This window comes from Hemibagrus wyckioides, linkage group LG10 (genome assembly GCF_019097595.1).
Source record: "Hemibagrus wyckioides isolate EC202008001 linkage group LG10, SWU_Hwy_1.0, whole genome shotgun sequence".
NCBI classification, from domain to species: domain Eukaryota; kingdom Metazoa; phylum Chordata; class Actinopteri; order Siluriformes; family Bagridae; genus Hemibagrus; species Hemibagrus wyckioides.
The window spans coordinates 15,209,863-15,222,214 of record NC_080719.1 but is presented as its reverse complement, the minus strand read 5'-3'; the positions used below and the strand labels follow the sequence as shown (position 1 = coordinate 15,222,214).

At 39.9% G+C, this 12,352-nt stretch overlaps 1 protein-coding gene across 5 annotated transcripts in view; it reads right to left on the bottom strand.

Annotated features, from left to right (window-relative positions):
- Window positions 1-12,352, bottom strand: part of rabgap1l (RAB GTPase activating protein 1-like) — a 104,281-nt gene that overhangs the window by 5,795 nt on the left and 86,134 nt on the right. For 2 of the 5 annotated variants that reach the window (XM_058400648.1, XM_058400650.1), the window contains 2 exons: window positions 5,579-5,671; window positions 78-188 (listed from right to left, as the gene is read on the bottom strand). In XM_058400648.1, the coding sequence (XP_058256631.1) occupies window positions 78-188; window positions 5,579-5,671 (204 nt within the window). Of the gene's footprint in view, window positions 1-77; window positions 189-4,589; window positions 5,478-5,578; window positions 5,672-9,744; window positions 11,666-12,352 lie in introns of those variants that run through there. The other 3 variants (XM_058400651.1, XM_058400652.1, XM_058400649.1) reach the window with 3 other exon arrangements.

Genomic DNA, 12,352 nt, shown 5'->3' with positions numbered 1-12,352 from the left:
TGCAGCAGCAAAACTGGTGGAATATTCTCTTCTTTCATGTGCACAATAGATATACTGAAGGAACAGAAGATACAGACCTGGTCTAAATCATTCCTCAGAGCAATCTTGCTAGTGACCAGCTCATGGGCAAGGTCATCGTTCTCCTGCTCCAAACGCATACTTGCTTCCTGCAGGCGCCGATTCTCCCTCTGGATGAACACACACACACACACACATCCTAGTGTTACTTTTAAGTGCTTTAAGAATGCATACTTGCCAGGAACAGAGCACATAGACACACATCCTGGTTTACAGTTAAGCCTCAAAGCCACAGAAATACATGTAGACAGCTCTAAACTTTCTGAATGAAGGTCAGTAGCTGCAGAAATCACAAAACTGAGCCATTAATATTTTCTGGGATGCAGATAGTGCTTAAATGGTTTATATTATAATGCCGAAATACAGCAAGGGTGGTTTGCTCACTCGCAGAGAGACAACTAAACCATGGTGGCTTGTTTTGCCAAATTTCCAAGACACCACACTTCAGAAAGTTTGCATTTGTCAACAGATTTTCTGCAGCTTCAGCACTGACCGGGTTTGATCATCTACAGAGCTCACAGATAAAAAAAGAGAGTGACCAAGAAAAGCAAAGCTGGCTGAACTTGGAATTTGCTATAGTTAAACACACACATGAATAATATAATATAAATACATGAATCACAAGATAAACATGTATTTCACTTGTATGCATGACAATGTACAAAAGCCAACAGGTCAGCAATTCCAAAAAGGAAAAAAACAGCAAACAGTGTGCCTGGACTGCACTAGAAAATACACTAGAAGTATTTTCCTCCTGGTCTCACATTCTGTCGCAGTTTCTTGTGTACACACACACTTAGAAACCAAACTACACTGAGGAACTAATTAGCATAACGCTCCGTTATTCACGTTTCCCAATTTACCCCACTTCACTTCCTGATGCCATATATACCGATTACTGAATCTGATGAACAGAGTTTAAGAGAAGAGCAGCATGAGACAAGCAGCACAATGATACAGCAGTGCTAATATACATATATGCAGTAGCACATGACAGAGCAAAAGCAGCATGCAGTGTTCAGTACTGATCCATGATCAGAATTAGGCCCTGATACTATCCAGCTACTAGCATGTTGTTGGGAGGTGGGAATAAGACTGGAGTAAACACTTCATGTGAACATGAGATGGTGATGCCATATGCTGTGCCACTCCAAATACATGGTCAAATTTTCAATTTAGTTGAACCAAAATAAACAAATAGCAGGGACATCTCATATTTACAGTTTTAGTCTAAAACCAGGAACTCTATTTTAGCTTCCCTCACAAAGTGTGTTACGAGAATTAAGACTCTAGCATTCTGCTGTGTGGTGAAAGTTTGTTTCAGTAGAAATCCACGTCAGCACTTCTGCACAACAGCAAGTGTTCATGTAGAGGGGAAAAAAAGAAAAGGTGACAGTCTACGGAAATCAACATGAACATACAGTTTGCAGACTCATTATTTCCTGCTATATCATACAGCTAGCAGACCAGGTAACTACTAGCATATTAGCATGCCAGCTTCACAGACTGACATGAGTGAGCTTCACCTTATCATGTCATTTATATTATTTTGGAGGCCTAAGAAAACCCTGTGAATGCTGAAATACTACATATACACACAAACACACACACACATATATATATATATATATATATATATATATATATATACACTATATTGCCAAAAGTATTCGCTCACCCATCCAAATAATCAGAATCAGGTGTTCCAATCACTTCCATGGCCACAGGTGTATAAAATCAAGCACCTAGGCATGCAGACTGTTTTTACAAACATTTGTGAAAGAATGGGTCGCTCTCAGGAGCTCAGTGAATTCCAGCGTGGAACTGTGATAGGATGCCACCTGTGCAACAAATCCAGTCGTGAAATTTCCTCGCTCCTAAATATTCCACAGTCAACTGTCAGCTGTATTATAAGAACGTGGAAGTGTTTGGGAACGACAGCAACTCAGCCACGAAGTGGTAGGCCACGTAAACTGACGGAGCGGGGTCAGCGGATGCTGAGGCGCATAGTGCGAAGAGGTCGCCAACTTTCTGCAGAGTCAATCGCTACAGACCTCCAAACTTCATGTGGCCTTCAGATTAGCTCAAGAACAGTGCGCAGAGAGCTTCATGGAATGGGTTCCCATGGCCGAGCAGCTGCATCCAAGCCATACATCACCAAGTGCAATGCAAAGCGTCGGATGCAGTGGTGTAAAGCACGCCGCCACTGGACTCTAGAGCAGTGGAGACGCGTTCTCTGGAGTGACGAATCACGCTTCTCCATCTGGCAATCTGATGGACGAGTCTGGGTTTGGCGGTTGCCAGGACAACGGTACTTGTCTGACTGCATTGTGCCAAGTGTAAAGTTTGGTGGAGGGGGGATTATGGTGTGGGGTTGTTTTTCAGGAGCTGGGCTTGGCCCCTTAGTTCCAGTGAAAGGAACTCTGAATGCTTCAGCATACCAAGACATTTTGGACAATTCCATGCTCCCAACTTTGTGGGAACAGTTTGGAGCTGGCCCCTTCCTCTTCCAACATGACTGTGCACCAGTGCACAAAGCAAGGTCCATAAAGACATGGATGACAGAGTCTGGTGTGGAGGAACTTGACTGGCCTGCACAGAGTCCTGACCTCAACCCAATAGAACACCTTTGGGATGAATTAGAGCGGAGACTGAGAGCCAGGCCTTCTCGTCCAACATCAGTGTGTGACCTCACAAATGCGTTTCTGGAAGAATGGTCAAAAATTCCCATAAACACACTCCTAAACCTTGTGGACAGCCTTCCCAGAAGAGTTGAAGCTGTTATAGCTGCAAAGGGTGGACCGACGTCATATTGAACCCTATGGATTAGGAATGGGATGTCACTTAAGTTCATATGCGAGTCAAGGCAGGTGAGCGAATACTTTTGGCAATATAGTGTGTATATATATATATATATATATATATATATATATATATATATATATATATATATATATATATATATATATATATATATGTGTGTGTGTGTCTATATAGGGTTGTGAAACAGACTTCTTAAAAATTACAGGCATTTTAAAAGTTACCCCAGAAGTGAAAAAGAGGAACACTGTATTTAAAGATTTTATGCTGACTTGTGGTAGGTTTGTATCTGATCACAAATGCTACTGATTAGCCTTATAGCTGTTTAGCGGTGCAACAACTTCATCTCAGTGTGAAGTTTACTGTGTGACTGAATCACACTTGAACTAACAAGATTGGAGTTATCTTTAGGCAGACTGACTGTTTTTACCATAAGGTGTTACACTGGCTCCTAATAAAGCAGGATCTATGTTGAAAGACAGTCAGGGAAAAGGGTTAAAAGTAAATAAAATCATTTCCATGTTATTGTGAAATATGATTATGATTTGTACAGAAGTCATATTCTTGGGCAAAAAGAAAGAAAGAAAGAAACACAGGTTTCTTTTTTGTCTGTTCAAGCATAGCAACATCTGATGAGATTTCCTGGAACAGAACACATATTACAGACAATTTCCTAGAAAAAAGACAGACTTCCATGACATTCCATGACTAACAAGTAACTATAACGCTAATTAAATATACTTCTAACAATATATACTGTAGAGTGCAAAAGTCACAAGGAAAGATAATGATATTAGACGTTTCGACAAACAGTAATACACTAGACACTACAGCCAAGATATGCTACGACAATCCTTTGCTTTTGAAATTGCATCAGTAGACTCAGGTACACTCTGTGAAGTTTTGTACCCGTTTTATAATTGGCTGATAAGTTTTACTAAGCATCCTAGAGAGTCTGCCACAGCTCTTCTGGAGAATCTGGAGACTGTCATATTTGTACATCATTAATTTTTGATATGAAATGTCGTACCAAGTATGCAGTATCTAATATGTTTGTTAGCTTATAGACATACAAACATTTATCTGAAACAGTTCATTTTTAGTTATATTTTTTTTTTTTAGATTAAAAAGTAATGTTTGGCAGTAGAAAAAAGTCTGAAAATAAACATATGTATAGAAATTTCCATTTAATGGGGAGCCTAAGACTTTGTACGATAATGTATAATGAGCCTTACACTCATATAGCATATAAAATTCTATAAATTTCCACTTAGCCACTTAAAGGCAGTAGTAGCTACTGAAACCTAAAGACTTTCTGTACATGAGATGTGACTTTTCTAAACTGGATTTCAGCATGTGCATTATCTACATCGGAAGCCGAAGCTTTGTGTGACACTGTCCACTCCCTCTAAGTGCTCTCACATGATACACACACTGCCGGACATTCTGCTCATCAGGAACAGGAAGAGCGGTCATCTGATTCCCATTTCCACTCATCCCCCTCACATACATGCGTTTCTTGCTACTTGGTTAAACCATTAACATCCTAGTGTCCTAGTATCCTGCAGACACAAAAAGCTCTTTGCATAGCAAAGCCCACAAACTGCAGAACAGGAAAGAAGTTAGAGCAGACATGCAGGGGAAACAAGCTTTGTTAATAGCCAGAGAGAACCGCTGAGTTTAGGGCTTACCTCCAGCTGCTGTAGACTACCAGTGTGACAACACTACACGATATAGCACTAGAAAACACACACCTCAGCAGACCTCCTGCAGAAACAGCACTGCTCCCTCTCCACCCATTCTCATAAAGCATTGGGTAAATGGGGTGAGTGAGCGAAGCTCATTGGTTAATGTGTGTGAGTGTTGCAGGAAGTAAACAGGAAGTCATGAACGGAAATCACAGAAAGTTCAGCTTGCATCCAAAGTCTTGCTAATATGAGAAAACCCCTAATTCACAGTAAAAGGTTTCCTACAAAAAGAATTTTATTAGATTATTACAGAATAAAAATAAATAATGAAAAATGCTCTCAGATGAACCGAGTTACAAGATAAACAATGGAATACAAAAGGAAGGGGAAAAAAACAAATAACATAATACTAGATGTTTTGTAAAAAAATAAAAATAAAAAATAAGAATGTAATAAAATACACTGCAACACAGAACACTTCAAAACAGAAAAACTTAAAACTGAACATTGGAAAAATCTTAAATCTAACAATATCATCATGCTATCTGGTTTATAGTTAAACATAATAAATGAAAATTACAAAGTTAATTATCTGGAAATAGCTGCTCTTGGAATTATTTCTCTCCTTTAGCTTATAAATCAAATAAAATGTCAGTACTTCAGTAAAATATAACGTTCCTTTGAACAATAAAAACATCTTGGTGTACTGCTGAGGTTCTTATGGAGCAAAATGAAAACAACAGTCCTCATAAGCACAGTCACCTTCTCTATATCTTGTTTACAAAAATAAATTACCGAATATAAGATCACAGCTATGAATATGAGTCTCTCTTTCCCCTTGTGCTGTGTGTAGCATGCCATGCTCGCCGCAGATCTCTACGCAGTCTTGAACTGGGACAGGGCAATGAGATGAAGGTGAAGGCAGGAGATGAGGGTGAGGGAGAAGAAGCAGGGAGAGAAATAAATATGGTTCAAGTTGCCATTTTGCCTACCTGGTATCTGTCTATAGGGTCCTCCTGCTGCAGCTGGCTCTCTCTGAAAGCTTGGTACTCTTTTTCGAACTTCTTCAGCTTCTTAGTTGGCACCTGAGGAGAGTGGGGAAAGAGAGGATACCCAGTGTGAACATTGGATCTGCTATATGGTGTTAGAGATGAGGGAAACTACCCTTTAGTTTCCCTTTAATAAGATCAAACGTAGGTGAAGGCGACATGGATGACAGAAACAAGGGGATGCATAAAGTCAGATTTTCAAGAAAGATTCAAGATGCTTGTCATTTCAACCACATATAGCTGACGCAGTACACAGTGAAATGAAACAACGTTTCTCCAGGACCTGGTGCTACATGAACATACAACATAAAGATAAAACACAAGAACACCACAATGCTAGGACCGAAAGTTCGTCCAAGCCACATAAAGTGTACAGTGTGCAGCTAGGTGCAAACAAAGCAACGACAAGACAGTGCAAAAATAATAACTACAAAAAAGACAACACAAAAACACAGGACACTAAGCACCAAAAACGTGCAATGAAATTAAATGTAATAAAATGAGATGATGAACTTCAGGGCCTGACAACATGTATTGTGCAAAAATACAATATAGCAGCAGTTGAGGTAGTGCAAAATAGAAATAAATAGAAATATAGCAGCAGATGAAAAACACAGGGGTTGAGGTAGTGCAATAAGTATCGAACAATATAAGTTATGTATGTGAGTGTTTCTGTCCACACAGAGAGAGAGAGAGAGAGAGAGAGATGTTATGTACAGTTCAGTCCTGAGTGTGTGTGTGTGTGTGTGTGTGAGAGAGAGAGTTTTGTACAGTTCAGTCCCAGATGTTGAGGAGCCTGTTGGCTTGAGGAAAGAAACTGTTACACAGTCTGGTTGTGAGGGCCCGAATGCTCCGGTACCTCTTTCCAGATGGCAGGAGGATGAAGAGTGTGTGTGAGGGGTGTGTGGGGTCATCCACAATGCTGTTAGCTTTGCGGATGCATCGTGTAGTGTAAATGTCCTTGATTTTGCAGGTAACACCAAAAGAAACTAATAACACCCTTTAGCAACACAAAAAACTTGCAGACCTGCTAATCTGTGGTGAAAGTTCCATATATTTTAATACTACACAATAATTCAATTCTATAATGTTCAATTACTTTCAATGTTGCATGGACATTTGTACATAGGCAAATTAAATTAATTGAATTTCAAACCGCATAACCTGCACAAACATGATGCTGTTTTGAGATACATGTGCACTGTTCACACTGTCTCACTTAACTCATCTGCACCTTGTCTCACGTGTCCTGAAATGTAACCACTCATTATTTTTATTTAGCTTATGAAGAGTAAGAAGATAAGCATTTGATTAAATTAAATTGAGCACTAATGATCTGAATGCTGGTTGTTCAATTACTTCTTTTACACCTTTTATTTTATACCTGCACAAGGGTAGGAATTATCTGACAGTTTTGACCTTGTGAGGACAGTGCCTAGTGTCCATGAGGAAAACCACAGCATTTATTTAAGAAACTTAATGGTTTTTTCTTTGGTTAATGTTAGATTAGGCTGTAGCATAGCATTAATGATCTATGCGTTTGTGTACATTTTTAATGTATTTTCGGTATAAAGAATTACAATACTACACCTAGAATTGGTACGGACGACCTTAAACCTGCTGACATTGTTCCTTAGCATTTACAGGCTAAAACATTCCTTGCATTCTTTAGATACTTTTGTGTGATCCGCAACATGACGCACGGGAAAGTGTACACATTCTGCTGAAATTTTGAAAACTAATCCACAAAGACTAAGCCAAAATGTGCTTCTAACCACATTGTGTGTCAATAACTGACTGACAAAGTGCACTTAATTCAGCTGCAGTGCTGACGTTTTACACCCAGTGACTGCTCAGGCTCTCCTGTAATCTCAGTGGCTGAGGGTGTTGCTATAACAGCAGAGTTGCTGCTGCTTTGTGTGCTGGAGTTACTATGACATTCAGCAGGGAGGAGCTTTTTCTAAAGCCACACCAAGGGAGCTGGAATCTGGAGCAACACACACTACCTGCGTTACTGCTATGAAAACCAGCAATTCCAGTGGCTTATTTAAAACGATTTTGCAACATATGCATCACCATACACAAAGTGAAAAATATAATAGCACTGGTTAGAGTGGTCAGAGATGTAGTGTTTGCCTTGGATTACTAGTGGACACTCAGTTCATCATTTTACCTGATAGACTATTATTAACGTCACTTATGTATGGAGATTTAACACTGCATTTATGGACATGGTCCCAGAATACAAAATAAAGAATCCTTTTGATTAATTAAATTCAGCAGCCGAAACGCAATCAAGTGCTTTTGTCTAATTCTGCAAGACATAAAAGTGTAAAGACAAAAGGTTGCTAACGAAGCAAGTCCTAGATAAACAGAAAATTCCTTCTTTCTAAATTCTGATAAATCAGAACTACTGAGGCTAGACCTGAGAACCATGAAAATAATAATAATAATAATAATAATAATGGGAGATGGAAAAAAGGCTTCCAGTCATTACACATTTATATGATTGATTCAGCTACTGTTTTATTATGGTTTAAAATACATTTTTATTTTTTAAAGCTTGTTCACGTGTACTATGACGTGTAAAAATGCATAAAAGGCTGATGGTCTATAAGGCTAACATCTTGTCAAAAATCATCTCACCATAAAGCATGTAGGCTACCCTTTTACACAAGTGCTTTCACATACAGATCCACAGAGACCGAGTGCAAACACACACTAACAAGGGCTCTTGGGAAGCCACTCACCTGGTCTAGTTTTGCATAGAGACCATGGGAGAAAAAACACTAATGTGACGTAATCTCCATGGGGCCTGTGGTTAAAAACACAGCTTTTTTCAACAGTGACAAAACCAGGAGGTAGTTAAAAGTGGAGGCTGATGTGAAACCTGACACACACATATGCAAAGAAAGTATCCAAAACCTGTGCTGAAGAAAAGTCTACTCATCCCCAATGTTTCAATACAGTGTATCTGTTCTGGGTTCAGTAATAAGATACACGCTTTTGGTCTCTAGGACTGTTGGCATGTCATGAGAGGAAAGTGGTTAGAAAACAAAAGTTAAAGTTTTTGGAGAATTTGGAAGGAAAGAGGGGGGTTTGGCGGAAAAAAAAACATTGATAGGATGGCGGCCATCATCATTAAATTTAACTCGCAGAACACTGAGCTCAGGACACAATGTTTTTTGGTAGGAATTTCATGCTATTGTGATACCTACAGCGTGCCATCAGCAGGGGACTCAGCATGCCGCTCTTATGGAGTCATAAACACTGACGGAAACTGACAGAAAAAGTGCAGCGACCTATAAACAAACTCAGCGCTGTTGTCAGCAAATGGCATTATTGCACTTCTGTATACACACAAAACACACACACACTTGTCACAGGTACTTGACTCCCTTTGTGGAAAGAACACTCCCCCATGGCACTTTCCATTTAAAAAGCATTTACAGCAAACCACTGTTTTCCATGACTACTCACAGATACACACAGAGTCACACCTTCATGTCAGGTTGTTTTGAGGACTCAAATGCTTTATCTGTTATGTAGATCTTTTAAACATGCCAAAGTGCTTTTGAGGAACATGATTTGCAATGGCTTTATACTTATTCTACATACATATTCAAAGCATGGAGAAATAGATCACACTACGACATGTTACATTACAGGAGGATAAAAAATGAAGAAATGATCCAAACTATAAACCTACTTCCAAATATCAATGCTTATCAAACATTTTTCTTTCTTTTTCTGCTCTATGATTAGTGATTCATTTTGCCTCTGTAATACTACTTGCATTGTAGCTTTGCTCTCTCAGCCATAAACATCATTAAAATGTTACAGTTAATAAGACTGAATCATTTTCAACATGAAATCGGTGTCTTCTTTCCTTAAGTTTGCAACTGAGACAATTTAATTAATAGTTTAACTTAGAGACCACAAATTGGAACAGGATGAATGAATTAGCAAAATAGAAAGACACTGCATTTAAAATTTTTTTTTAAAATATAAATAACACTGTAAGACCATCATCCCAGCACAAGCCTCGATCTGTACTTGCTTGAGAATAAATTTGAAAGTTTTTGCATGGTAAAATATATTTTGCCTACCGCTGGTTTGGGTCTGGAGTCTGCCACCAAACTAGCAAAGATGTCCTCGTCAGAGATCTGGTTGATAACGTGGGCATCGTAGGCCACGGTGATAGACACTTCTTCCATCATCTTGCCGGTGTGTGTATGAACAAAAACAGTACGTGAGCCGGCAAAAAGAGTGCAACAGTTAGAAATGGCTGTAGATGAAGAATAGCTGACAGCTCCGTCAGTGCTGAGCGTCCTTCCCCGAGCAGCAGATCCTGCCCCTGAAGGCGGGAGAGGGGATGAAGAGTCTCTTTCTCTTTCTCTCTCTCTCTCTCTCACACACACAGGCACACCTCCCCTCTCAACCTTCCCAGGTAGGCAGTGGTTTTCTGAAGCCGAGCATGAGGATCATGTGTCCCTGTGATATCCTCCAACGAGCACACACAAACGTCCCCTTTTCTTCTTGCCCTCTGTCTGAAAAAATGAGGTGGCCTTCTTGGTTCGTTTACACAGAGCTCACTTTTATCCCACAGTCCAGAGCAGGTAAGCTCACTCGTGGTCAGAAAGGATCAAAACGGGGGGATGAGAGGGAAATGAGAAACAAATAGACAGAGGAAGAGGAGGGGGAAGTGTGTGTTATGTCAGACAGACCACAGTGACTCAGTACTTCTGATGCACAGCTCCACTTTATTACGCTTTAGACATGCAGCAGTAAGCTCACAAAACTTGTCCCTCTGGTGCTCAGTATCTCTTTATCCCTCCTGAAATCTCACAGACCAGTTGTCCTCCCCCCTGTGAGAAAATCGCAAAGTTGGTAGAAAAAGCTCTTTCTTGAAGCTAAAAACATATCCACAAGTGTCTTCTTGCCACTCTAGCTCTGACCGCCATGGTATAAAGACGCTGTGAAATTTTCTAACACGTGGACGCGAATAAGTCAGATGGTGTTTTTTCCCCTCACTCCTGAGCATGAATGTGCCAGTGAATTCCAGCACAGTGTAAGCTGATTAGGCGGCAAGTTGATCCTTTCTTAAATATGCCCAGTTTCCAAAGAGAAATGATCGCCTCTACATGTGGAGATTAACTCCACTCTTAGGAGCTCTAATCTCCATATGCAGCCCCCCAGAGTGTGTGTACAGAAAAGTGCTGATACAAAAAGATACTAGAAGGCTTCCTGCAGACACAAACAAGTCTCTAGAGTTTCTCTGACTGTCTCGCACAAAATCTTCAAAGAATCTGTTACATTCTCATGTTCTGCCACCAAAACGCAAATACTTTCAACCAAACCGGAAGCTAAAGCAGCTGAAGCATCTCAGATAAAATATCACACGCACTACTACAAATCAGCGTATAACCAGAGTACACAAAAAGCACCACAGGATGAGTCGAAATGCCTGAAAATAAGCAAAGTGCCACCTCACAGCTCCTCCTGATGTGTCTCTCTGTTCTTCACACTCTTTCTAACTTTGAGTCAGACACATTAAACAGGCCGCGCCTTCTGTGAAGCTGTTTAAAGTGATGACAGATGGTAGAAAGAGACGATGCTCTCTTACACATGCGTATGATGCAGCAAAAACACGCCCAATAATTCCAGTGACAAGGTTGAAAATAGTTCACGATCCTGAACTTTTGCCTTGCTTCCTGATCCAAAAATGTTTCAGAAAGAGATCTTGTGTTTGTATTTGCTGTGTCCTCAAATTCCCTTGAGATAAAAGCCCAGAGTCAAGCGCTGTACAGCTTGTTGTCCTGATGACTGCCAGCCGCACGGATCATGAGTGCACCCTCCTGAGCTGATTTGGTTAGTGTGCATAGGTGTGGCTTAAAGAAGTCAAGGTCCACACCTAAGAGTATGACATATCACCGTGCAACACAAGGTGTGGTTGAACATGAGGAAATAAAAGAGGCTTAAAGTATAATGAATGAAAAAATAACTATTCCGATGTGGATGGAGATCTGCCCCTCATGTGCTGCCCCTCTCGAGCGAGCAGATCGATGCACCTGTTTACATCTGTGCTCAGGTGCTTTTATTCCTTTATGCCTGATTTCACCTTCCCACGGTCCTAAAGCCTGCATTGTTATTTCTCAACCAAGAGTCATTCTGAGGTTTAGTGTTTCACAGAGGCAAAAATGCACAAAACTGATGTTTTGTGTAATACAAGACAGACTCTGGCAGTGTTCATTTTACATTTTATTTCATTTTTTTTAACAGGTGCTACTATTCTTCCTGCACATAAAAAAATACAGCAGGGAATGCCCAATGTTTTTTTGTCTCCTAAGTCAAAGGCGGTTTCATTGTTTAGCCCTGTCCAGGTAAACATCTCTGCAATTAAAATAAGCAGATATTGCTTCACTGTGCCTTGTGTTCAAACATGTTTTCTCTGCTGCTGCATTATATATTTATTCTTCTACTGAATGTATCTGAAATGTGCATGCTTTGGAAGAGTCTCAGGAATATTTGTCATGAAAAAAGTACCACTGCATATTATCAGAGATCATTAACAGAAAAATCAAAAGAGCATGATTCAAGAAAGCGAGAAGTCATATCACCATGTGTGGCACAAACATCCTAGTTCGCAAAAATAATAATGCTATTAAAAACTGGTTTGTCTTATAGTAGTTGCGTAAGAGTGACCTGGATGCAATA